Source organism: Vulpes vulpes, chromosome 15, assembly GCF_048418805.1.
Source record: "Vulpes vulpes isolate BD-2025 chromosome 15, VulVul3, whole genome shotgun sequence".
Lineage (NCBI taxonomy): Eukaryota > Metazoa > Chordata > Mammalia > Carnivora > Canidae > Vulpes > Vulpes vulpes.
Genome location: NC_132794.1, coordinates 90,851,652 through 90,879,103, shown reverse-complemented (window position 1 = coordinate 90,879,103; position 27,452 = coordinate 90,851,652). Strand labels below are relative to the sequence as shown.

The 27,452-nt window shown below is 49.6% G+C and overlaps 1 protein-coding gene across 8 annotated transcripts in view; it reads right to left on the bottom strand.

The window, feature by feature from the left end:
• PAX2 (paired box 2) overlaps positions 1-27,452 on the bottom strand; it is an 87,862-nt gene that overhangs the window by 35,230 nt on the left and 25,180 nt on the right. For 5 of the 8 annotated variants that reach the window (XM_025995704.2, XM_072739769.1, XM_072739771.1 and 2 more), the window contains 3 exons: positions 14,533-14,618; positions 12,922-13,041; positions 7,042-7,110 (listed from right to left, as the gene is read on the bottom strand). In XM_025995704.2, coding sequence (XP_025851489.2) covers positions 7,042-7,110; positions 12,922-13,041; positions 14,533-14,618 — 275 coding nt within the window. The remainder of the gene's footprint in view (positions 1-7,041; positions 7,111-12,921; positions 13,042-14,532; positions 14,619-27,452) is intronic. The other 3 variants (XM_025995710.2, XM_072739772.1, XM_072739773.1) reach the window with 1 other exon arrangement.

Genomic DNA, 27,452 nt, shown 5'->3' with positions numbered 1-27,452 from the left:
ATAAGACCAGATGACCTTTAAGAATCTGAGACCTTGGGCAGCCCCGGTGGCTCAGCGGTTTAGCGCCGCCTTCAGCCCAGGGCGTGATCCCGGAGACCTGGGATCGGGTCCCACGTCAGGCTCCCTGCATGGAGCCTGCTTCTCTCTCTGCCTCTGTCTCTGCCTCTCTCTGTGTCTGTCACGAATAAATAAATAACATCTTAAAAAATAAATAAAAAATTTAAAAAATTTAAAAAAAAAAGAATCTGAGACCTTGCCTTGTCACCAACCTCATCCTAGCCACTGGCCTCATTCCACATGGGAGGGGTTTCTGGAGACAGTCTCTCTGCATCTTAGCCATTCCTGGGCTTAAGTCCCGTCTCCTGCTTGCTCTTCTAGCCACTTCCCTGGATTCCTATTGAATGCTCAGCCACATGGTTCAGCATTTAATTAGCAGCCTATTGTCTGATGTGTGATGGCCTTGCCTCTCCCAGTAGATTCTAAGTTCCTAGAGACCCCAGCCCTGGTTGGTTATTTGTTCCTCTGGTACATCCCAACACAGTGGGCACTTGGCCCCACATCGATACAAAGCTCCCCAGAGATGTTAAGTGTAAGTTTTCTCAATATTCCACTATTTACACACCAAAGCAAAACCACAGACTCTCAACTCTCTGAAATGGTTTATAGGAAATCTGCCCAAAGACAGAAGGATGACCTGAATGATCATCTAGGGTCCTCATATTTCCTAACCAAACAGTAGAGGGGAGACCTAGAACTCTAGAGAATTATACCAGTAGTTACTTTCCCCCTTTTGAATAGGTAACCTCTCCCACACCTCCCAGTTACCTGTAGCAGCAAAGGGCATGGGCACGTGCAGCCAGCACACAGCTAGTGTGAGTGTGTGTGACCCATATATGAAGTAGGAGGCTGAGCAGGTAGAGATGAAGCTGGAAGGAAGTGGGGACCAGAGGCAATGATGGGAGGGGAGCAAACAGGTCTTGGAGAGAGAATTGAAATGCACAGAGAAAGGGGACCAGTGAGCACTGGGTGCGTCTGAGTGAATTCCCCAGAGTGATCAACTTTCCTGCTTGGGAGCAGGCACCGTGCCTTCCTCCTGGCCGGCTGGCAGAGGCTAGGGCTCCAGGCTCATGGGCCGCTGGTGGGAAAGGGGTGGCTGAGTGTCTGTGTGAGACCCTGAGTCCTCCTTCAGCCCTATGTGGGTTCTCAGGGAGAGGCCGGGGCCTCCTGCCTGGTGCTGGGCGCCAGCTGGGGCCAGAACCAGTTAGAAACCTCTCTGGAGCCAGGAAGGAAGGGGGCTTTGTTAGCTCAAAGGACACAAGCAAGGCGAAAAATTACATACCAGGCCGCCCTAAGTATGCTTGTTTAGAGAAACTGCTTGCATTTATGAAGTCTTTGGTGCGGAAAGCAGGGTTGCAAATGACTGCATCAGAGCGACAGTAAAGGCCATTAATTTCCTGTTATGTTTTCCTGTGTTGGGGGCTTTATTAATTTAATTTTACACTGTCGAACAACAGCGAGAGCTGACACTGCCACACCGCCACGGCTGGGGTTTTCTTTTTGTGTGTGTAGCAAGGCTTTGCCTGACATGCAAATCAACGCTATTACCGGAACCAATAAAGATGTGTGGCGGGAAGAGGGGAGGGATGAGGAGAGGAAGGGAGGGGAGGAGGGAGGGGAAAGGAGACAGAAGGGGAGAGAAAGGGTGAAAGCCATCCTTGGCCACTCACTGCCTTCCTCCATGCCTATCATCTCCTGGCTTCAGAGCATCCCCCACAATCAGTACTTTTTGTCCATCCTTCACTTTCCCTTTGACACTTCTTCCCTCGACTGTCCGCCTTCAAACACCTCTATCGCTGCTGTCCTCCTCTGTTCCAGCTCCTGGCCGAACTCGTGAACAGGGACACAAAGTTTCCGAGAAGAAGTGGGAGGCAGACTTCCCTCCCCACTCGCCATCCCCAGCTGAGGCACATTGCAGAAGCACAGGGGTTGCTGAGCAACGGAATGCCAACCCCACAGGTAGGGGTGAAGGCCTTTCCTACACACTCCCCTTTCTTTTAAAGTCAAAGATTCTGGCCCATGTACATATTATTATTAGGTATGCACACATGAACTCACGTGTCTGTGCACACGAAGAAATGTCTAGAAGGACAGATATCCCACCTTGCTTACAAGTCCCTCTGAGTGCTCATATCCTAACCTTGTCAACCATTTGTTTCCTTTGAATTCCCAGAAAAAAAATACGTCTCTAATTGTTTCTCCTTCAGAGCCTCCAGCAGCTGTCTTCACTAGCTGCAAGGTACCCGGCTGGCCTGGACCAAGGGACCAGAGAAAAGGAATCCTGGCATCAGAAAAAAAGGCAGCTTCCTGAGACACCACATTTTGGTCCCTTTTACTCTGTATACCTCCCCCAGACTGCCCCTCACGCAGAGCAACTTCCACAGACCGGCTGTGCCGGTGGTCCATGCTGCCCTCCGTCCCACCTGCCATGCTACCAGTCCACCAGGGTCCACATTGCCTGAGTGTCGAAATTGGCCACACCACCAGAGGAACTGAAGATTGGGGCCAGGGAGGTGAAAGGGAAGGAAAGTCAATCAGCTGGAGTCACTCCTACCAAACTCACTATCTGCACCCATCTATCTCAACTCTGCAGTCTGCTGGGGTCTAGGGAGTTCTGTGTGAGTCTGTGGAAGAGAGGGGAGGGGGCACTGAGTGTGTGTGTGCGTGTGTGTGTGTGTGTGTGTGTGTGTGTGTGTGTGTCCACGCATCCCTCCCTCTGTCACTGGCTTGCTCGAGCTCCTGCCTGCACTTTCTGCTTCAGGAGCTGTTTGCCAGGCTCTGAGAGGCTGTTGGATGGAATCCAGCTCTCCCTAGGAGGAGAGCATACACTTCATAAACTGCATTGACTTTAATGCAGGTTCCTGGGGCTGCTTTCCTCAGGCTTTTCTTCCCTCCTCTGTCCGCTCTGTCTCGATCACATTTTATCCCTGCCCCTGTGTGCACCCAGACCCCATGCGTGCGTGCCTGTGTGCACACGCGCACGCACACACACACACACACACACATACACACATACACACAAACACTATAGCTAGTGCTTCTGAAAAAGATGAAACCTCAGGCGGGAAGAGAATGGGCAAGGTGTAAAAGCCCTGTATAAAGGGGGATTCCTTGGCCTGGCCCTGGAGGGGCCCCGTGAGATGCCCACGTCCTGTCTCCAGTGGAGCTGAGCACAGAGGGTGCTTTGAGGCAGGCAGGCAGGCGGGTACTTCAGGGAGGGAGGGATACTGACATTTGGTGGGGACAGCCAAATTAGGAGCCACCTGGAGGCTGGGCCACAGGGCTCCAAGAAAGGGAGGGAGAGAAGGCGAGGCCTTCGTGCAGGTTGAGGTTTCTGAGGCCTCCCTTGTCTGGTGTTGTCAAGGTCAGCAGGTTCGGGTTCATCGAAGGGTCAGGATGGTTTGAATTACTGGCTCTGCTGCAACTCAGCTCTGAGGCTCGTGATCTGTCTCCCAGCCCCAGAGCCAGGGCCCAGCCCTCCCCCAACCCTCCTTGCCTTTTCACCCCCACACAGGACAGAATGGGGAGGGTCCTGGAGAGCCCTGTGGCCACCATGGCTCAGAAGAAGGCAGGCAGGGAAGCTCAGAGCTCAGGGCTCCTTCATGAGCAGCCAGCAAGGTCAGGGAGGGTGCTCAGACCCACTCCTCTGCCAGGCAGCAATCTGGTCTACCTTCCTTCCAAACCCTTTCTGAAGTGTTCCCCATACCCCTGCCCTTCCCAGCTGCCCCTTGGCCTGCAGAGGAGGAGGCATCTGGGGAGGTGAGCCCAGGAGCAGCAAGACCTGGCTCCTCCCTCCTGCATCCATAGCCTGCACTTGGGGAAGAAGGGCAGAGCTGAGGCAGCGGATTTCTCGCCTGGTGCCCTTGCCAGTGGAGGAAGGAGAATGATGCCTACCTGCAGGGCTGGAAGGTGGATGCCAAGTGGAAGACTAGGAGTTGAAGACAAATTCTGACAAGATGGGTGTGCATGCATGTGTGCAAGAATGTCCAGACATGGGGGCCACGTGGGGGCCGGGGAGTGGGGAGGACTTGAGGCATTTGCTGGAAAAGTTGTGATACTGTGCTACACCCACCCCAGTTTCCAGTGGTGGAGAGACACGGGTACCTCCCTCCACTGCAGATTTGTACATTCTCTCCTGGTTCGGGGGTGGGGTCAACTTATCTATTCTGGCACCTTATGAAAAAAAAAGTCTCTTTTGTGCTAAATCTCAACAAACTTCTTCAAACAACCAAATATAACTCTTTATCCACAACAGCATGAACTGGCTGGGAAACTACACTGGTTAATGATCTGGCTGCCAGTCTCCAGTATAAACACAGGGATTTATGTACAAATTCAGGCACCTGTGTCAACCTCACACAGCCAGAAAAAAGTAAACCCATGTGTGCACAGATGCCAAGGTTAAGTTCTTAATAAAATATCTACATAACCTACCCCTACAGAAGGGTAACGATACAGTCAGTGTTATACTCATGGCCATAACTTGACAGAAAATTTGGCTAAAAAATATGATCCAACTAAGAAAAGATCCTCCCCTCAGGTGCAAACTGTCTAATTTCCCAGGTTACTGAGAAGATATAATCATAACAATGTATGTTCATAAGTGGATTTTTTGATGTCTTAGTGAGTGTTGACCTTTGAACCTTAACTCTTTCTTGGACTGGAGTGGACATTAGCCAGGTTTTGACTATTTATTGGAAAATGAACATAGGTTGAGCTTTGTTGATACAGTTAAACTCAGGCACTTGTCCAGACAGATTACTACTTTCGTGTAGATTTGGTTTCTGGACTTTCATAGGAGCTGCTTCTTGAGGGCAGAGCCTGTGACCTGGGGCTGGGTGGTATCGGGCAGGTGAAATCATAGAATTCCAGCAATCATCCACAGAGTACCTTTCCTTAAAGAAACTCAAACTCTTCTCAGCTTCCCCCTGCCAATATGTTTTCTGACTGCCTGGCCAGGGCCTGGAGGAGAATGAAAGCCAAAAGAGGTTCTGTGATTTCCTGCTGACAATGTAAGCTCACGCCAGGGTTCTGAGAGCATGACCACCGCCGGCTCCACACTCCCGGGTGGGAGTGGGGGTATTCTTTGAGAAGGGAAGCAGACAGCTGGGGACGTATGTGTGGAAGGAGTAGGTGATAAACAGACATAATGGTGCCAACATACCAGGTTTAGGTTAAGGAATCTGCAATGTGGAGCAGCCTCAAGGTGTCTTCCGGACACTCCTCGGCTCCCCTCCCAGTTCCTTCAGGCTGAATCCTGTCCTGCTCACATGGTGTATGCTCAGCAAAACTTCCCTAAGCTCTTCCCACGCAAGCCAGGCTTGGATGGCTCTCTGCTTCTGCCAGTCCTCTGCATCAGGACCAAAAGGCCATGGAAACCAGCTCTGTGGGCCTGAGGGGGTCAGTCTCTGGCTCCTGCCTCTGCCTCTCAACCTCCATCCGTGCCAGCCTTCCAGGGAATGCTCACCTGCGGATATCCCCCATGAGCCTCCTCCAGGACTGAGTCACACCCAAGGTCCCAGGGCCTCTTCCCCAGGGGTCCTCTTCCCAGAGTCCTCCTTGTCTATCTTTTCTGACCCCAGCTCTCTTCCCGCTGCCCCTCCAGAAAGAGAGTGGGGAAGAGAGACCAGCGAGCAGGGCATGCCTGGTTTACATTAATGAGATACGCCGAGTGTAATCCGGCCATGGAGGCAGCCTACAAAAGGAGGCGAGCGGGCGGCCAGGAGCAGGGCTGCTCAGGTAATTGGTTTATCTATCTGGAAGCAGGGGGAGCAGTCTCAGCACAGACAGACTAGCAGTAAAGTCTCTTCCTTAAGGCTATTTCCTTTGTCTTTTCAATTGCTTGCACATCCATGTGAGAGAGGGAGAGAGTGTTAAAGAGAGAGGGAGAGGGAGAAATGTTAATTTGTGAATTAATGGCTTTTCTCAGCGGAATTGTAAATTCAAATGTCACCTCACACGGTGACACCACGGCTGGTCTGCTGAAGAAGCAATGATAAGATCCCCCACCTCCCTTGGTGCCCCTCCCTCCCCAAAGATAGCTGTGGAGTGGAACATGCTACTTTTAATTTGCAATAACAACACAACAGAGGTATGCAGTAATGACTGCCTTCTTCCACCCTCCTCCTGGCTTCCTTCCCCCCAGTCCACTTGGCTCCCCATTTCCTCCCTCCCCACCTCCATGGCTCTTCTGAAACAACACCTCACCTCAACCGGGCTGCCCCCACCCCCAGCCCAGCCAGGGCCCCATCACAAGGGGGGGTGGTATGCCTTCGGAATTGACGATGCTGCAACCCTCTCTTCTCCTTCAATAATCAGGGGATTAATGATCCTGAAGTTAAAGTGAGGCTGATACCGAGGCCCTGCCCAGCGTTGGGAAAAAGCCTTCATTGTTTTCAAGCAGGAGGCGGGCAGCAGTGAGGGAGATTCATGGATGGAGATTGAATATGCAATTTTCTTTCACCTTGCCAAGAGCTGCCCCTGGGCTGTGCCTGGCCTAAATTTTTCCTTTTACCATCTCTGCCTTATCCGGCCCTCCCACCTCCCTTCCATTCTTTCCAGAAAATTACCTTCAAAATTGATTTCCACTTTTACAAACAAATATAATGGGAACACAGGAAAAAACTTGGGCCGTGATGAATTAGGGCTGTCAGGTGCTTCCAGGTCTCCTTTGCTTTTGTTTTACTACCCGATCTGTTCTTTGTTTTTCCAAGGGCTGGAAAAAGTGCCCCCCATCCACTGAGTGCGTGACCCTCCAGGTCACCCAGGGCCTCAGCCCCCAAAGCCAACAGTGGCCCATGGCGGAAGTGATCTAGGCCCTGAGACTCTGTTAGCCTCTTGGTTTCCCAGCGGAAGCCTCACCCACCTCGTTTTCTGCTCCCTGGCTCTTAGGAGCCCACTTTCTGGATTATCTCTAATCACCACCCCTCCCCCCCCCAACTATTTCCCCTGACCCCCACACCATGTTCCCTCTGGCCCCCATACCTCTTAAAGTCCAGACCAGATGCAAACCTCCACCTCCTCTAATGTGGGCAGGATCAGTGTATACCTCAACTAGAGCAAATGAGAGACAGACAGACACTGAGAGATCCTGAAAGGCAGGCAGGTAGAAGACTGGGGGCAAGACCCTGAGATTGGGAGACCAGGCTCCTCTTCAAAGGGCTGTGAGGTTTCTGAGTGACAACTCCCACACAGCCTGAGGGTGTAAGGGTTCCCAGCCTCAGTTTCCCCAGCCTTGGGTCCCAGGCAAACCTGGAGGCAAGCTCAGGACAGCCCATCCATTTGCCTACAGAATGCAAGGTGATGCCTACAGGGCCCTTTGGACAAAACTGTATGTCTCACCTCACCACCTGTGTCTCAGGACCCTGGAGCCGTCACATAATCAGGCCTGGCTTCGAGCTCTCCTGCTCACTAGTACTGGTGGATCTGCACCTGCTCTCATTTGGTCATCTCTTCAAGTATATGCATTACCCAGAAGATTGCATTCCTGCCCAGTGCATGGTGTTCCACACCCCTCTTCACCCAAAGATCACAGAATGGTAGAAAACACACACGTACCCACATTTGCATCAATCATGTCAAAAATTACATGGTGTCCATAAAACAACAAACACACGTTTCCTTAGATATATAAATAAACTTACATGTGAGAACAGAAACACACAGCAATGGATATGGGGAGGGATGCCTCCATGTTAGAAAAGAAGGAGGTCCTAGATTTATTTATACGCATCTAAAATGCCTATGGAGGGATGCCTGAGTGGCTCAGTGGCTAAGCGTCTCAGTGGCTGAGCATCTGCCTTCAGCTCAGGCCGAAGGGACCTGGAATCGAGTCCCACATCGGGCTCCCCACAGGGAGCTTGTTTCTCCCTCTGCCTCTGTCTCTGCCTCTCTCTGTGTGTCTTTCATGAATAAATAAATAAATCTTTAAAATAAATAAGTAAATAAAATAAAATGCCTGTGGATGCTAAGAGAAGACATGTGGCCCATTTGGATAACCACACAGAGCAAATGACTAAGTAGAGATGGACAAAGGTCCTCCCAATCACACATGGGTGGCTGACATCTTTTCCCCACTCCCTGGTCCCAGTGAGTTTATCCCAGCATCAGCTTCCTGCACCAAGATTAGGGAGCCTGGGCCCAAGTAAGTTTCCTTGTGACATGACTTCATTTCCCCTCAAAACATAAACCTGTTGTCTGTTAGGTCCTTCCCCACAGACACACAATGACCCGTCTTCCAAAGTGGATGCAGCTCGACACTCGACCCGTGATTCTGGGTAGCCCTCTCCGCAGTCCCCCTGGAGTAAGTGCTGTTGCCATCTCCATGTTCCAGAGGAGAAGAAGGAGCTGATGAAGGACTAGTGATTTGCCCAGGCCACCAGGATTCACACTCAGCTGTGCCCCACCCCAGAGCCAGCACCTATCCCTACTGTGCCACACTGCCCACCCACACCACCCCAGGGACTGCCCACTGGCCTCTGCTGGGCATCCTCCTTCTCGCTGGGACTCCTGCAGTCTCCTCTTGCCTGAAGCCAGGGCCCCCCGACCGTGCAGGCACTGTTCATTGCTGCAGCCGAATCCCCTCATTTGCTCCAAGTCTAACCTGAGCAACATAGTCAGGATTTCAAGGAAGGAAAGGAACTAAGGAAATAAGCCTCCTGCAATTATGGCTTCAGCCAGAGCAGAAAGGAGCTATCAAAGGCAGTGACTGAGCTGAGCCGTTTGCAGCTGTGCAACCTGCCCTGTCTACAAATACACAACTGCCCTGGCTTGGCACCACTCAGCTGCACAATTCATTGTGCGTCTAATTAATGAAATGCCAGATCACAGCCCCTGGCAATCCCACACATCATGAGAAGATACCAACACATCGCCCCTCACACAGATCAACAGGCTCCTACCACATGACTTCATTTGGATTTTTAGACAAGTGATGTCATTGCTCCGTGCTCCAATAATACACATGGACAGCAGTGCTTTGGGCTACAGCTGAAAGCAACTGGGTGAAAGGCAAAGGACTTTGGGTTTCCAGTCCCCCAAAATACAAGGGTCTCTATCTTCCAGCCACGTAAACCAGAGTACACGGCATTCAGGGAAGTGGTGTCCCTTCAAGGGACACTAATATACTCACCCAAAACTGTAGCCCAAAAGAGGTAAAGATCTTAGCAGGGTACTACACGGCGATCTGCCTTCTCAGACCGATGGATAGCCTGTCTTCTGGGCGCCTCAAGACATAGTTCCTCATCCAACCCTGGTCCATCTACCCATCTCATTCTGGGAGCTCCTGGACTCATGTAGGTGGAGAGTGCCAACGCTTCCTGACTAGCACATTTCTCAAGGGAAAATCCAGGGATTTTTCCATACTTCCGGTGGCCAAGGCGCATGAGAAGGCGTCTCAAGCAGGCTCACAGTCACTGTCGGTTCCCTTTCTCCCTAGAGTCACAGCTGATCGGCCCTTTACTAATATCCCCACAGATATGATTGCTGCAGATACTAATAACGCTGTCCATATTCCGAGTGCCAATGCCAATAATGCTTTGGGTATTATCACTGTGAACACCAATAACTACTGCTGAGATTGTCTCCAATAATGCCAGCACACGCTGCAGTGATTGTCCTCGCTAATGCCCACCACCGTGACATTGTTAGTGCTGAAGAATAGGCCGAACCGTACCCAGAGGCAGGAGCTGAAGCGCCTTCCTCGAGGACAGAGAGGCTCACAGCTTGCCCTCGGGGTAAGGCACTTGTAGAGAGCTGCCCTGGTGCCACATGGGGGCCAGCCTAGAAGGGCAGCTGGGTCCTCCTGGAAGGGGATGGGCCCCTCCACTCCCTGGAGGTCTAGTCCCTTGACATGCATCCCCATTTCCATGCCAGCATCCCTCAGTGCCCCAAGTCAGTTTTCTCTTTGCTTGTGGTGCTGGCCCAGTCACTGAAGGACACACCTGGGTGTCTGCAGCCCCTGCCTGAGGCTGCCTCCTGCGACCGGCCTGCCAGCTGCTGTGCTACCTTGGCCTGACTGCAGACTTGGGCTACATCATCTTGACACATAATTATCTCTCCTATTCTTAATCATCTGAGCTGCTCCCTAATGCAAACTGGGCCCCCCCGCTGCTTGTAGGCACCCTGAGGCAGCCAGAATGGGGGAGGGGGCAAGGCTGTGAAAGGTCTGCCTTTGCCCTCTCCTTACCTTCCCCTTCCACCTGGATCCCACAGGTCAAGTGTGTGTGGCGGCCCAGGGGGAATGGGTGGGGGCCAGCTGGGGACAACTGGCTTCCTTCACAGGTGCTGGCCTCCACCCGGGAAAGGGCAGCCCCAACTAGTCTGTGGTTCCTCGAAGAGAGGTGGAGACAAGGCAAGAGAACCACCGTCCCCATCCACCCAACCAAAAGAAATAGGGCCTCTGATCCTCCTTGTCCCCTGGCTAGGCCCGGGAGGTGAAGTATTTCAGCAGTAAGAGGAAACTGAGAGTCCACATTATCCCTTATCTAGAAGATGCCAACTGCTTCCTAAGTTGTTTCCCTGTTGCCATTACAGTCTCCTTGCCAGAAGATTGTCTTCCCAAACCCAGCCCTGCTCTTCTCCCTTCCTGCTCAGACACTTTCAGTGGCTACTCAAGCCTGCAGAGAAAAGTCCAGACTCCTTATATGGTCTGGTCTTGGCCTGATCTCCTGTGACCCTAACCCATGTGCTTGCTCAGCCTTCACTCCCAGCCTTTCCCTCGTGCCTCTTCATTCCTGCCAGGGCAGGCCTGCATCTTCTCACCACAGTACCTTTTGATCAAGAGGCTCTGTCTACCAGATAGGATTTCACACTGCCATTGTTCTGGACATGCCCCTGATACATCAGTCAAGCCCCTCCTCAAAATGCAGCCCTCCTGCCAGGTTACTCCTTCCTGACTCTGAGTTCCCATGGCCTGCTGCCCAGACCTCTATCACAACACAGCTATCTGATGGGCCTTTCTGCTCTCTGGGCTCACGTGTTTTACACGCCCCACTAGACTATAAGCTCCTTAAGGACAAGAATCATATCTTGTTCTGCTTTGGGATCCCCTAGCACCAAGCTTTTCTTGCAGCTGATGCACAGGAAAGGTTCACTGAATTGAATTGACTGGAAACAATGAGCGTGATCAATTGCAGGTAGGAGAGCACTCTGTTCTGGGCTGGCTGGGCCTGACCCTGGGTGGCCACAGTCTCATACAGTGCCTTCTTACTCCTGGCCTCCTCTCATGGCCCACAGGAGCCCAGGAAACAGAGGGCATACTTGGCCCCAACCGCAGACCAATAAGGGAGAGTATATGGGTAGGTCCTGTGGCCTTCCCTACCCCACCTGCTGGACATCCCACAGTCTAAAAATGCAGGGGCTGGTGGTAAAAGGGGAAACCCCTGGGGCCCGAGGAAGAATCTTCCAAACCACTCAGGGTGCCAGGGCACCTGGCTAAGGCCAGAATGTGGGAAGCCCCCAGGGAGAATTGGGACCTCATGCCTTTTCTGAAGCCTCCCCCTGCCCATCAGGGGCTGCCGCCAAAATAACCACAATGAAATTTAGTGAGTGGCAAAGGCCGTGGCAGCCAAATGGGTTTGAATATTTTGGAAGAAGGAGAAATAGAGCCAGACAAGCTGTTTCCCTGTGAAACGAGGCCATTAGGGCTTCTGGAAGGAGGCCAGCACCAGGTCATCACTGTCTTGCCAGACCTAGGCCTCTCCCGTACTCTGTCCCTTCCGCTGGAGGCCAGGGCTTTCACACCCTCTTTCTCCTCAGCCTATGCCCAGGGAATCTCACTTTTGTTCCCTTTCTCTGTTTCTTACCCTCTAATGCTGCCCCAATCAAGGGGCTTGTCTATGCTTGGGATAGCCATGTTATTTATTGTCCAAACAGGACATTTTTGAGAGAAAAAAGAGATGCTGACTGGCCAATATGCAGAGACAAAAGGCATAAATTGAGACTGTCCAGGCTAATGGGATATGCGGTCCCCCTCATGCTCATCTCTAGAAGACTCTGTCTATTTCATGGGAGATACCCTTAAAATCATAACCCTCCCCAGACAAGGGACCATGAGATTGGGACAGGAAGCAGGCTCCAGACACTGGTGTCTCTGTTGGTCTGGGCCCGCTGGCCCTGCGCCCTGGGCCCTTCTCTCATGAAAAGAGAACCAGAAGGTCATGAAGGGACCCCCTCATGTCCCAACATTTGTAAAACACCTTCTCCTGAGCTCATAGCCACCACTCCCTCTTCATGTCCTTTCCCCCCCTTTCTCCTTCATTCCTCCCTCCTCTGAACTCCCTGACAGCCTGGCGGCACTTTGAGGCATTACAAGGAATGTGAAAGGGGGGCACAGAGAGGAGCCTGCATGGCGTCTCCTCCCATAGGGAAGAAGAGTATAGAGGGCCCATGTCCAGCTCCCTGAGTGGCTTCAATGGGGGGCAGAATCCGTGTGTCACAAAGAAAGGACACCTGGGTCAGGTGCATATGACATCACGCCCCCAACTTCTGATGGGTTGGGATCAGGTAAGAACCAGGGCAGATCGGCCTTTCATCCTTGGGTCAGAGATCAGCTGTCCCCCAACCTCCTGAACGCTCCCAGGGTATATGGTTTATGCTGGCATGAACCTGGCACCCCACTGAGATATTAGGGGCAGTCGCAGAGGAAGATGAGGCCATCGAGGCTGCTGAGCAGATGGTGAAGCTGAGGGCCCCACCAGCAGCCGGCCTCCCTCTCCAGGAGCCAGCAGGGCAGTGGGGGGACCTGGGCTCCGCTACTAAAACTGATCTCACAGCAGAGCAGCTGTGAGGCCGGGCGGAAACCGGAGCTCTGAGTCCAAGGACAAAGCATGCACAGGGAAGCCAAGCCTCTTCCCTCCTCCCTACCTTCATCACGTTTCCTCTTCTCACCATTGGAGCGAGGGATCCCCAGGATCCCGTTGATGGAGTAGGATCCCACTGGATCATTGGAGGCGCTGGAAACAGGAGGGGAGGCCGTACTGGGAACTGGATGAGAGTAAGGAGGAAATGCCATCAGGATAACAGCTGTGATTGAAGGCCAAAGCCCCAAGGCTGGGGGCAGAGAGAAGCAGAGGAAATAAGAGGGATGGGGAGCCCATATCGCCTTCCGTCCTCTGAGGTTTAGAGGGGACACATGGCCATACAGTGCACCCTCTTCACTTCTGTCCAGCCCCCAGCTAAGCAGTGACCGGTTAACCCTAGGCCTTCTCCACAGCTCTCATGACTTGGCTGGGCCATTAAACTCACTTCCTGAGGATGGACAGAAACACCAACATGGGCTCAATCTAGAGAGTGAGTGGTCCAGCTTCTAGGAGCTCCTAGGAGGCCTCCTTGCACAGCTCACCAATCCCCGGGGCTGGGCCAACCCTTCTAAACAAACCCCAGCTCACTGTCTCTAGTCTCCTGGGCTGGCCTTTGCCAGTCCTATTTCAGAGGGTGCGGCTTTCTAGGATCTGTCTCTGACCCTCTAGGAGACACAAGAACAGTCATGATATTCCCCAGGAGGGTGCAGCTCCTTTCTCCCTGGTGCTTCTGGTCTTGAAATCACCTGAATTCTAAATTTCCCCCTCAGGGCACAGACTCATGAAAACATTCCCTCCGTGGTGATCAGCTCGGGTACAGCCTGGCCAAACCCTCCCTCCCAGCACACACTGTAACCCGGCTACAGAAACAGCGGCTCCTGCCAACTTCGGGAAGGCCAGGACCAGCTGTGTCCACTTCCTGCTGGTCAAGAGAGAAGAGGACAGCTGCCAAGAGGGCCAGCAGGAGGAGCATAACCTCATCCCAGCCCTTAACGGCTCGGGCCTCACCTAGGGCTGCAGTGGCCGAAGGGGAAGACCATAGAGGAAGGGGTGTTAGCTGGTGTTCTGATGGGCCTGGGTCATCTCCGAGAGGCCCTGAGCAAGGACCAGCAGATAAGGAGGCTGGAGCAGCAGGGAATTACAGAGCAGAGGGGAGAGACACAGGTTGAGGAGAGCCCATTAAGAGGAAAGGAGGAAAGAAGCTGTGAGGAGTGGAGCAGAGAGATGAGAACAGACCCAGAGCCACACATACAGAGAAGAGAAAAGAGAAAGGGAAAGGCAGAGAGAGTAAGAAAGAGAAAGAAAGAATTTTAAAAATTACAAAATGCAGTAAGAAGGTCCAGGCAAGTGGAGACAGAATTGGATAAAAACCGAAAATGAAGGAGGAGGAGGAAGGTGGAGAAGAAAAGCTAAATGAAAATCTTCATGTAGAGAGAGACAGAGATAGAGACAGACAAGGCAGCTGCAAGGAGATGTGGGCGGGAGGCAGAGAACAGTCCTGGTTAGCGAATCTCTTGGGGAGACCCCTACCTGTAGGAGCTCAGGGAAAGCAAGTGCTGAGAAAGGGGTTCCTGGGACTGCAGGTAGGTGGGTAGGTGGGCCCTTCTGGGGGGGGGAGGTGGTTCAAGCTCTCCTGGGTGGGACCCTGCTTCCTCCCTTCCCTGAGCCCTCTTACCAATGGTGTGGCCAGGGGCTGTCACTCCCGTCCCAGCCCCATCCGGCGTTGGGTGGAAAGGCTGCTGAACTTTGGTCCTGATGATCCTGCAACAGCATCACGACAGCGTCACACATCACATACCTGCTCCCGCCTGCACCAGCTCCAGCCCAGCATGGCAGAGGGGCTCTCCCAAGCTCCCCAGCTTCTTCTCATCCATCTGCTCCCTGTACTCCTGCCCTCATTGACTGCTGCAAGGCATGAGCTTTCCTTCCCACTGGCTCTGCAGATCCAACCTAGTGCAACTGGACAGAGGTGGTCTGTATTCTCTCCTGCAATGTGCATCTTCTGAACTGCAGCTTGGTTTTCAGTAGCAAGGACTGGGGCAGGGGAGTGAGCAGAGCATAGCATCCTTCCCCTCTCTGGGGGTGGGGACTGCCTGGTGGCTTGTTGTCCCTTCCCTCCTCAACTACATGCAAATATCCTCCTGGGAACAGGACTCCCTGGGGCTGGAGATCACTTTGGAGCTGGCTTTCCTATTGAGACTGTATCACAGTCCTCTAGAGTTGGGACAAGGGGGAGATTTCCCTATTTCTTAAGCTAAAAAGAAATAGCCAGGAAAGGGCTGGGTCACAGGTGGCCCCTTTGTCCCTGGGATCCCAGTGCAATGCCAGGTATCTTTGCCAGATACCAGGTCCCAAGCATCTTCTTCCTGAGCCCACTTACTGCCCTGTCCCTGCCCAGCTCACTGGCCTAATGATCCACTTCTCTGGGCGCTTACTTGGATCACAGCTTCTTTACCAGACCAGTTGAAAAGCCTGGCACTCAACCTGTGCACTGTGGGGTTGGAGGGCAGGATTAAACATCCCAGGGTGGAGGATGGGTCTGCTTATCAGTGATCTGAGGAGCCCAGGGCTCAGTGATGCAAAAAACCAATGCCGAAGCCCAAACAGAGGAATATTCCCCTCCGCCCACTAGTTAAACTAGGTACCCTTGGTATCAACTTCACCTATGACATGGCTCCTCCCTACAGAGAGGCATGTGGGCCAAGTTCACCTAAAACCAGCCAGGTGAGTCGAGGCCATGAGTGGATACCACTCTGGTTTAACTGAGCACTCACAGGCAATAGAGATAAGGCACCTGCCTCACTGTGCTGGAGATGAAGCTCCAGCTTCATCTGGAAAGGAAACACACCCAGAGAAAGCTAAGGAGCACCAAGGGGCTAGGCAGTAAATGCTAGAAGGAGGCAGAGGAGGAATCCAGCCCCTTGCAGGAGGGGGACTGGGAAAGAAGTCCTTGAGGAGGTGGATGTTCATGTTGACCTTCAAAGGAGGACAGGGCTGTTATCGATGAAGGGCCCCAAGGATGGAGGAAAGTGAAAAGGGCACCAGGCCCTTTGGCAGGAGCCCTGAGTCTTGCTTCTGATGCTGCCACTCATCAGCCACGATAGCTTTGGGCTCATCACTCTACCACTCAGGGCCTCTGCTTCTTCAACTGTAAAGTAAAAAGGTGGGACTCCAGGATCTCAAAAGTCTCTTTCCCAGTGAAAAATATTACAGTACTAAGATGAACAAAGAAGTTGTGGTGGGGTGGGGGTGGGGGCATTATAAGCAAGTGCTGGAGGAAGGCTGAAGCAAAGCATGGAAGCTGAGTGAGTTTAAGAGGTTAAAGCCCAGGCTGGTCAGCCAGGAACAGTGGAGATACGTATAGGGGAAAGAGGAAATAAGGCTGAAAACTTGGAAGTGACGATGATAATAGTGATTTTCCATTTGTTAATCATTTATTATGGGCCAACAGCATATGCAATTTATATTACTTATGCATACTACTGTTCATTCACCCAACAACCTCCAAAGTAGATACCATTATCCTCATTTTGCAGATTGAAAACCAAAGCTGACAGAGGTTAAGTGGCTTAGTCAAGACCATACTGTTGGTTAGGGGAGAGGCGGAACTCAGTCTCTAAAACATGTGCTTTTCCTTACTTTGTCCTACTTCTCCCAATATACAGCAACCGGGATTAGAGAGTCTCAAGCCATCAGTATTTTCGAGACTAGAGAGAACACATACGAGAAGATCCTGGTAGAGCAACATACAGGCACGAGGTCTCAGGAAAGAAAGGAAAGATTCTACAAGACATTGTGAAAGCAGAATGGCCAGGATTTAGCCACTAACTGGAGTCAACCATGGCCCTAAGACCCCAATTCTGTGTACGTGGAAGGCTGGTGGTTTGTACCACTGGCAGGAGGGAAGATGCAAGGAGGTGGCTAGTCTTGTCCCCAACATGCAGTGTTTGAGGTGGTGGTGGTGGGGTATCCAGCTGGCACAGGAGATGCAGATTTAAGACTGTCAAGGAAAAGAGTGTTGACAGAGACGAGAGGCCTAAGGAGAGGATGTTAGAAGGCACTTAATTTCATAGGCTGGGGAAAAGAACCTGACCTTGCAGAGGGGTCAGAATTGGTCACACTGGAAATGGCAGGACCAGGATTGAGCAGTTTCACCTAAGTCAATGGAGAAGAACACTTCCAGAAGGAGAACATAATTAATTGACGGCACCAATGACAAAGCAAATATTAGAAGGAACTGGGAATAAGAAGAGGCATAGGTATGGGAATTGGGGGGACAGTGGTCTCAACAAAGCAACTAGGGCAGGAGCCAAACAGAAAGGGGTTAGGGAGTGAACAGGGAGGGAGAGAGGGAGGCAGTGAAAGTAGATTACTGCCTTCAGAAGTTTGTAGGAAAGGAGAGGAGAGAAAAGTGTGGAAGCCATAGGGTGGAATTGGCAGCTGAGTGGAGGGAAGGCTGTATAGAGTAGGAAAGATCTGGATATGTTGGTAGGCTGGGGAGGCAGAACCTGAAGTTGCCTGGGAGTGGATGACGGAGAGAACAAGGCAGAAGAAGAAGAAGACACACAGGGAGGGGTTGGTGAGCGATGGTGCATTTTGAGGCAGCCAAAGGTTTTGAAGAGGAGCTTTCACAGCTTTTCTCTCTCGGCAAAGCAGAAAGGAAGGTCATGTCTCAAGTGTAGGGGAAAGGTTTGGAGCATGATCACAATGGGAAAGATAAGATGGGAGCTGAGGGCAATGTAGACTGGTCTATAGGAAAAGTCTAGAAGGGGGCTGTGCAGCTCAGAGCAGCTGCCCTTAACTGGTTGCAGCAAAAGCTTCTGGGCTCACAGGTCTGCTGTGGGTGGCTCCAGCCTGTGGGTTGATGAGCACTGGACTAAGGGAGGCCCAGGGCTGGGGCTGGTTGACTCAGATAACCAAATGGCCTCGTGGAGTTTCCATCTTTGTTACTCTGAGCCTCTGACCCCTGGGGCACTGGTGCAAATTTAGCTGAGGCAGCAAGTGATGGAAAATCACTATTCCCTGACAGCGGCTTGGTGGTCCACTAATGCTCTCGGTGCCCATCCGTGCTCCAGACAGTGGGCACTTGGAAGTCCCCAGAGCTGATCTTGGGAATTTTAAGAACTGGGATCGTGGATAATGGTGGTCATCAATTGCCCACCTGCATCCTGTACACAGCCCAGCAACTCATGGGATTATCACCAGAGGTTAAAAGGATGAAGTAAAGCATTGGGTGATTATCTAATACTATTTCCCCGTTTCTCCTCCTTCTCTTCCAATCTTTTTCATTCTTGGCACTGTAAGACAGCCAGACATATCTATGGTCTCCATGGCCTCAGGCCAGTTTGGCCCTCAAGTCAAGTCTGCAAGTATGGATCACTGGGGAGTCCCAAAGGCCGCCTCTCTACTAGGGGGCTGGCAAGTGCCATTTCCTGTTGCCATGAAAGATAGCCCCATCAAGACACCTGCTCCCCACTTCTCTTTCCAGCATGTTCTCCTTCACAGGGATGCCCTTCCTTTCCCATGTTTCCTGGCTTTGCCTGAGCCCAGCATGGGGACTTTAGGAACTTAGCAAGGGTGTGACTAAGGCAAAGGGAAGAAGGGAATAGGCTCTGGGTTGAGTCTGCCTGAGTCTGAGACTCAGTGAAACCCCTAGGTTATTACCTGTGAAATCCCTGACAGTTTCTGATTCCCTCATCTGTAAAGTAAGATAGTAATACTGTCCACTTCCTAGGATTGTTGAGAGGATTAAACAGGATAATGCACGTCAAGTGGTTAGTATGACCTTTGGCTCAATAAACACTAATGCCAATGCTAATAATAATAACAACTAATAGTAGTAGTAGTAGTATTCCTCTGAGTGACCACCAGGACTGGCTGCCTTCTGTTTAGGGATGAGCCGGGTGCAGGCAGGAGGCCTCTCAGCCCCACACGGCCCATCCTGGTCCATGTAGCTGCCAGGGAGGCCCTGGATGGAGCACTGAGAAGATAGGAAGTGGCAGCAGCAGGTGTCATGACCTGACCCAAAAAGAGGTGCATCAGAAAGACTCTCAGGAAGACAGACTGGGGCCCCCTGCCTGGGGGCACTGGGAAGGATCCACAGACATTATGACCAGGAGCTTCTCTGGGGCCCAGTAGGTACCAGGGGGCTATGGCAGTGCCTCAGAGTATAGATGACAAGGCAGGTGAAGTCACTCTTTCTTTGGTTAAATTCCCAGAAGGCCTCCCACCAAGCTGGAGATCAAAACAGTTTCATCAGCTCTGTGAGCTAGAATGAAAGCAGGTAATGAGTCTCCTATTAACAGTTTGTTAAACTCATGAAGAAACCAAGGAGCTCCCAACATGCTAAGAAAGCTCTTTTGGTTCTCCTCCATCGCCTACTTCCTCCTCCTTTCCTTCCTTCTTCTGAGTTTCATCCTCTGTCTCTCTCCCCTGTGTCTCTCTCTGCCCATCTGTTGGTCTCCCTTCTCTTTGTCTGTCTGTCTGTCTCTCGGCACCCTGAGGTCCCACTGTGGCTGTGTGAGTTTATTGATTCCTGGGAGCTGGGGGAAAGCGGGAGGCAGGGCTGGGGTGCAGGCTCAGGGATGGAAATAGAAGGCTATAAATTATTTGTGACAGGAAAGCAATAGTGGCAGAGTGCTGAGCACAAGTCCTGTGTCACTATTAGATTCCTTTTAGCCTGATGACACTGTAAAAAAGGTTAAGTGTCTGCTGGAATCGTACACCTGGGGGGCCGGGGCAGCCTGAGAGCAGAACAAGCCACTGAGAGCAGGTATATCAATTCTCCAGGCCAATAATATTCCACTCATTGATCGCCACGCAAAGTTCAAAAATCTCATTACAGCCAGGCAGACCGGGAACTTTTTACAAATCAATAGAATGATATAATGTATGTATACTTAGTACAAATGTATCTATTCATCTATCCATCCATCCACGGTCCGCCTCAGGGTTTCCAAGTTAACCTACCCATCATATTATGTTATGTTATGTATGATATTATATTGCATTGTATTATATGATAATAAATGGTGTGCAAAAACTCCCCCTGAGGTGGAGACAAGAGGAGGTCCTATTAGCATTGAGGTGACCTCAGACAGCTCACCTTGGAGAGAGTTAGGTGGCAGCATATCCAGGACTAGACTGGTCAGGATTTCTAGTAGCAATGCTTCCCTAGCAAGAGTTCCAGTAAAAAAACCCATTGTCTACTGAGTTATTTACTATGTGTTAGGCAATGTTCTACGTGCCCCAAACAGTTTACTTAATCCTCACAACAACCCATTTTGTATATATGCCATGTTGTAATTTGCCCAACGTCACCCATTTAATAAATGGCAAGTCTGGGGTTTGAATTCAAGGAGTATAAATGCTTGGTAGCCACCAAGCTATCCTATCTCCAAAAAAGAAATACCCTAAAGCCCTGAATCCAAACTCCTGGATTCTATTTCCAGTCTCTTCTGTCGTATTCTGAGAGACAAAGGGTAAGGGGCTCCCTGAGCTTTAGTCTTCCTTCTCTAAAATGGGAGTAATAATACCTGCTGGAGCCAGCTCTTGACAATGTGATATATACATGGGATCTCCAAGCACGTCCCCATAAAATCCTGTCCAGCTGCCTAGAACAGACTGCTTTCCTCATGATGGAATTACTTCTTAGTAGAACGGCAGATTGGCCCTGGGCAAATTGGTCATATTACTGGTTTGCTGAAAGGGTCTTTAGGGCAAGAAGTCAGGTGTCTATATACACGTACCATACACATAAAAATCAGTTTAAATTGTCGGAGGGTAGACTGCCCACTTAGCAGAGTTTTTGCAGAAAATATTTAATTCCTCATAGGGGAAAGTCTTTCCTGATTTGGTAAATCGAGGGAACTCCAGGTTAGAGAATGTCTCAAACTAGCTGGCCCCACCGTCCACTGAGACAGGGGAGTGGTGGGAGGAGCCTCTGACAGTGCCTTCAGGCTTCCTGGGTATTAGAGGCTGGATCATTCCAGAGGACAAAACGATATTTGCTTCAGCAAAGGATATTTTGCCCAGTGATTGCACATAATTGTTTCAACACAGGCCTTCAAGAACTGCCTCTACCAGGTACGTGTTCCTGGCTCAGCCTTGAGTCAAGTTGGAACAATGGAAACAGCTGGAGACTTTTCATGGCAAAACCTCAAGTGAAATATCATAGATTTTCCAGAAAATTTTCACCTCTCCTAAAAACGGTTCCTCTCCCCATTCCCAAGAATTCCATATAACTAGAATTTTCCCTCTGTACACCCAGGAACTAAAACCCTAAAATTTATGACCTCCTCCTCACAGAGGAAACAGCATCCATCCAACCTCCCCTCCCCACTGGCAGCCCAGATGTGATTTGTGTAAATTTTGTCTTCCTAGGCTCCAGCTTTGCAATTTGTGCAGGTCACAGTGGCTTGCCCATGCCCACTCACATGCCCCCAGTTATGCCTATTTCTGGCAGGTTTCATTTTGGACAACCACCCATAGGTTAGGCAGGGTCTATTCATGAGCATGGCTGCTGATGAGGAGAAGGGATGGGCAGGAACTCCCATTCTGGCTATAGCATGGTAGAGCTGGAATATACAGCTTTGGAGGCTAACAGGGCTCCTCCCAAATGAGTCTGTCTCTTTTGTTGCTTCTCAGAAGTCATGACTGAGCCCCAAGAGATGAAAACCTTGCAGAAGAGTTTCCTCAAACCACTGTCCTTGAACCATCTGCATTAGAATCCCCTGAGGTGCAGGCTAAAACTCAAATCCCTGGGGCCCACCTCAGCCCTTCTCATAAAATTTCTGATAGTGGTAGGGTCCAGGAATCTGTATTTAAGCAAATTCTCCATATCATTACATTCTTTTTTTAAAAATATTTTTATTTATTTATTCATGAAAGACACAGAGAGAGAGAGGCAGAGATGTAGGCAGAGGGAGAAGCAGGCTCCATGCAGGCAGCCTGATGTGGGACCCAATCCTGGGACCCTGGGATCATGCCCTGAGCCAAAGGCAGATAGATGCTCAACCACTGAGCCACCCAGGCCCAGGCTCTCCAGATCATTCTTAAACTCTATTAATATTTGAGAAGACTAGCTTAAGCCAGGGAATGAAGAAATCATCCTTATGGTTATATAAGGGAGCCTTGAGAAGGTTGAGAGAAAGTCTTAGTAGGCTCAGAAGGTTCTTTACTCATATCTATCAACTGAATTTCTCTCCATCTGCTGATCCTGACTCCCACTGACCCAGTAACCAAAATTCAAGAAGCTACCAGTTCCTCCATGGAAACTAAACTATAGGCTAAAAATAAAAATAATTTCAAAATAGTTTTTGTATATTCTAAGATGATAGATTCCCACTGGGTTCCTTAGATATTACCTTAGATATTATTTCTTTAGATATTCTGCATCACTTAGCCTTCTAAGACTGGCACTAAGGGCGATAATCCTTCCACCATGTGTCCCTGGGAGCCCAGGCCAGATACAATTTACCAGGCTAGATGGGCCATGGGGTTGGCCCAAGGGGGCAATAGTGATGGTTTATATGATGAATGATAAGCATATGGATTGATTTAACTTCAAGATATGCATAGGTTTAAAAATTAAGGGGCAATGTGTTTAACTAACCATTTGGAAACCAGTCTGCAGTGCATGCCAAGCCCAGAGCGTGACCAGACTAGCTTCTTTCACCACCAGCCCTGCCCTCGTCTGTCAGGGCTTCTGGGCTAGAATTAGGGTCCACCAGCTGTCCACCCACGGTCCTGCTTGGGAAGGTCCAGAAGACTGCCTGATGTGATGGTCCTCTCTGTCCGTGCTCTGTGTCCTTCCCTGGCATGCCTACCTCCCTGGGCAAGCTGAAGGAAGCCTGGAGGAAGTGCCCTGAGCAGCAGCAAAGGTGGGACCTGACCTCCTCGCCTCTTGCCCCTCCCATCTCTTACCCAGTGACTCCAGTATTCGAAACCAATCCATCAGTCTGTCTCCTGAAAGAATGTGATGTGGCTAAACCCTACAATTGCTTCCTATTACCAACAGAATCAATTCAAAATTCCTCAGCCAGGCCTTCAAAATCTTTCCCAATCTGGCTCCACCCTGGCTTTCCAATCTATTTATTTCTGTACCCCTCTTCCCCTCAGGGTCTAGCACAGAGCTGAAAGCCTGTTTTCTTGCTTACTCAATTCACACTGAGTCTGTCCCTAGACTCTGAACTCTACAAGGGCAGATGTCACACCCATTTCTCTCACTATTGTATTTCCAGCACCCAGTAACAGTGCCTGGTGTAATGTTAGCACTTAAAAACTATTTGCGGAATAACAAAAGAATGTTATTATTAATAATAATAAGGATAACATCTTAGGGAATGTAATGAGCTAATATATGTTCACTATGTACCAGGCACTGTGCTAAGTACTTTACCTGGATTAATTTATTTCTCACAACTTCCTGTGAAGATTATTAACCCTTTTCTGCAGATGTGGAAACTGAGGCTCGGAGCACTAACATAACTTGCCCAAGGGCATATAGCTGTTAGGTAGCAGAATCAGGATTTAAACCCAGGAATCTGGCTCCAGAACCCATGCTGCTAACCACCGGGTAGAATAACTCATATCAAGAACAGAAGGTGGAGGGCGCCTGGATGGCTCAGTTCATTGGGAGGAATCTGCCTTCAGCTCAGGTCATGATCCCAGGGTCCTGGAATCAAGTCCTGCATCAGGCTCCCTGTTCCACAGGGGGCTTGCTTCTCCCTTCTACCTCTCCCTCTGCCTGCTGCTCCCCCTGCTTGTGCTCTCTTTCTCTGTGTCAAATAAATAAAATATTAAAAAAAAAAAGAACAGTAGGTAAAATCTATGAGGGGCTGGGCCTGAATAGAAGAGCTGCATATAATAGTAGTAAAAGAAATAACTAGAACTTATTTCATATTCACTAATGACAGCCATTGTGAGAAATGCATTTGCTCATTTAAATCCTAGCTACAACCCTATCAGATATGCATGTTCTCTATTACACAAAGGAGACCACGAAGTGGCTGAGCAATTTGCCTAAGGTCACATGCTTAATGGCACTGGAGTCAGACTTTGGGTCTGGGACTCCAATGTTTATAGGCTGAACCTATTACCTCTTAGTTATCTGTGTTTATTAACTATTTGGACATAGTCTTTTCCCATCCATGATCTGGACAACAGAGCAAATGCATGCGTAGACAATGAACAGAAATTGCAATATAGCGGTGATACTAAACATGCTTAGCCCCTCTCTTGTATCTGATGAGCAGCACATCCACATTACAAAGGAACCACAATTTTAGGTTAAGTGGCTATGGGTTCAATATTTTATACGCACTTGTAGGTTTTGGGTGTAGGGTTTCCAAATACTCTGTATCTATCTATCTATCTATCTATCTATCTATCTATCTATCTATCTATTATCTATATTTAGTTTCCAAACCATGTACATGATTATGTGATGGTCCTGTACACAAAAGTGTTGCTATGTTTCTAGAAACCACTACTATGATTAGTGTATCTTTATATTCATGTCTGTTCTGATGCATTGATCTAAGATTTTTTTTGATCTAAGATTTATAATACTGGATATATTTATCAAAACCTACTTCATGAATTTCTGCCCCAGTTATGCCTATTTCTGACAAATATGTAAGCCATGGTCACACTCATCACTGGTCCCTTCCCAGAGTGTCTTGGATTCTCACATCACAACTGTGTTTTTATATTGGTCCATGCACCGGTATTGATGTGCATAAATGTGCACTTGTACACCTGTGTATCTTTCTGTCTATGGCTAGGACAGGGTGGGGGTGATGTGGAAATGAGAGAATTATTAAATGCCAAGTAGATGTGCAATAAATCCCATTGATTTTATAAACTCCAACTTGTCTTCAGTCTCCTTCCATTCTTTATCCTGGGGGCATTGCAACAAAAACCTATTTTAAATACTTTTACTCTCCCCCTCCCCCTCCCCAAAAAAGTGTCAATATTTTATTTGGATTTTTAACTTCGCTCCATAACAGTTGTTTGACCTCCTGACTCGTGCGAGTCACATAAATTCTGGGACTTTATTCAGGAGCCATGTTCCTGCTATTGAATAAGCAATTTGGGAGGGTGAATTAATGACTTGTGCTGTTGCTGGAAAGTCCCTGAAGAAATATTAAAATTGCTTGCAGACTGAATCGATACTCAGTGAACACCCAGCAAGAGGGCTTCGGCTCTGGAATGGCCACAGAAGGCAGGGGTTGGTGGAGGAAGGGGGAATTCCTGCACCCAGCTTGGTGAGCCCCCTCCCAGCCCACCCCCACCTTTCCCTCCATCCCTAGAGCTCTGTCATTTTCAGTAACAGCAAAGTCTTATTAAACCCCAGCCGGGATAGAGCTGATTTGTCCTGTCTCAGGAAGCAGGCTCAGGGGACATTTTATTCTCTTACTAGCAACCAGAGCCTGGAGGCCTTATTGAAGGTGATGGTCTGGACACATCCACCTGCTGGAGAAATGGGATGGTGCCACTGCATTCTGCAGGCTGCGCTGTGTCTGGGGATCAGGAGTGCGCTGAGCTTGGGGAGGCTGTGGCTATGATCATTTTCTGCTGGGTGTGCAGAAGAGCTGGGTGCTGGACTGCCAGCTCCGTCTCTGTGTATGTCGAACCAGCATTCACTATTGCCCTGGTAGTCACATGCTTTCAGCCTTTGTGTATGGGTGTGCCTGCAGGATGGAGAGTTTGAATTGTGTTGGGTGTACGTTGCATTGCATTGTGCCCCAGTGCATTCCCGCAGCTGGCTTAAGGTTGGTTACTTGGTGTTTCATGATATTGTATTGAGGTGCCTGCACTTTGTGTAACACTGAGCTGGAGGAATTTGAGTATTGTTTAGCAGCAATGTCTGTGTTTTTGCTTTGAATTATTGTGTTCGTTGATCATATCAGCATCTTTTTTTTTTTTTTTTGTAATGTATGTCTCAGAGATTAGGTTAATGGGTGTCTCCTTGGTGATGTGGGTTGAGTAATGATGTTGGATCTGGGTGGTGGTGTAGGATTCGGTAATTGCTTTCTCGGTGTGATTGTGGGAGGTGGGTGAGAGGGCCCATCCTTTAGCTATTTTAGCTTATTCCAGCTTAGTCATTTGCACTGCTGCTTTCCAGAAGGAAGATTCTAGAGATGTGGGACAAATTTCTTCTCAATGACTAAATGCATAGTTGGAAGCCTGCTGTCCCTGATCCATGGAACACTTCGGACACAGGTCCTGGTTCCACCCTCCCTACCTCTGTCTAATGTGGGCAGTCAAACTCCAAAGCCAGACTCAATGCCTATTGAGAGTCTTGATCCCTGATGTGGCAAGAGAAGGATGGATGGGAGTAAACTCACCAATTCTAATGAACATGAACCCAAGTCCAACACAAATTCTAGTTCCCCAGTCCACTAGTCTCTGTGATTCTAGCCATCGGTACCTTCTGCCCTCCCAGCATCCCCAGATGACATGGCTCAGCAGTGACCTGCACTCACAGCCGCCCCCCCTCCCCCAACACACACACACCATGGAAGAGTATGGGAACACCCACTAGGTGTGACTTTCTACTAGGGTGCAGGCTCTTTGTTCTGAGCTTGTAAGGAAATGTGTAACTACATCACTGGGCGTGAGACTGCAAGTTACCAGAGCCCCACAAGAGACTGTACATGCCTGCGCTTCCTCTGATGGAAAGGTGATGTGAAGTAGAACGTGGTGGGTGAGCACATGTTTAGAACCAGTATTGCCTGGGTTCAAATCCTAGTTCTGCTGCTTAACCTGTGACCTGAGTAAGTTATTTAATGTCACTGTACTCCAGTTACCTCATTTATAAACAATCCTATAAAGCCCTATGGGGTTGTTTATGAGGCTTAAATCAATTAATACATGCAACATGCTTATAATGATTTTTACTATAGTAAGTACTTGTTAGCTACTATTATTATGAATATGAGGGCTTACCAAGTAAAGCAGCCATAAGATTGGCCTATGCATGTGTACAAGCATATACACGTGTGTGCTAATATACATAAAACCCTAAGATGAGTAGAGGTATGTGTGTGGTTTGAGCAGAGAAGTGCAGAAACTGCAGTCAGGTAGCATGGAGGCAGGGGCCGTTCTCTCCTTGGGCTTCTGGTCCATTTGGACAGGGGCAGGGGCTGGGAGAGGATAGATTTCACCATTGCCCATCTCCATACCGAGGCTGCATCCAGCCCTGTGAGGATGAATAGGCAGAAAGGAAAATGGTGGCCCTTAAACATTTTATACTTACGGAAAAAATTCAAGGATACTTGAGTTTTCAGGATTCAAATTTAGCTTATTTAAAACATTCACTTCCTAATTTAAAAAATCAGTACTGGAATGCTTGGCTGGCTCAGTTCATTGAGTGTCTGCCTTTGGTTCAGGTCGTGATCCCAGGGTTCTGGAATCGAGCCCCACATGAAGCTCCCTGTTCAGCAGGGAGTCTGCTACCCCCTCTCCCTCTGTATGCTCCCTCTCAAGTAAATAAATAAAGTAAATAAATAAATCTTTTTAAAAAATTTAAAATTAGAACCTTGGTCAGGCAATAAGTATAAATAAGGGATAGTGAAATCTAGGGGTCAA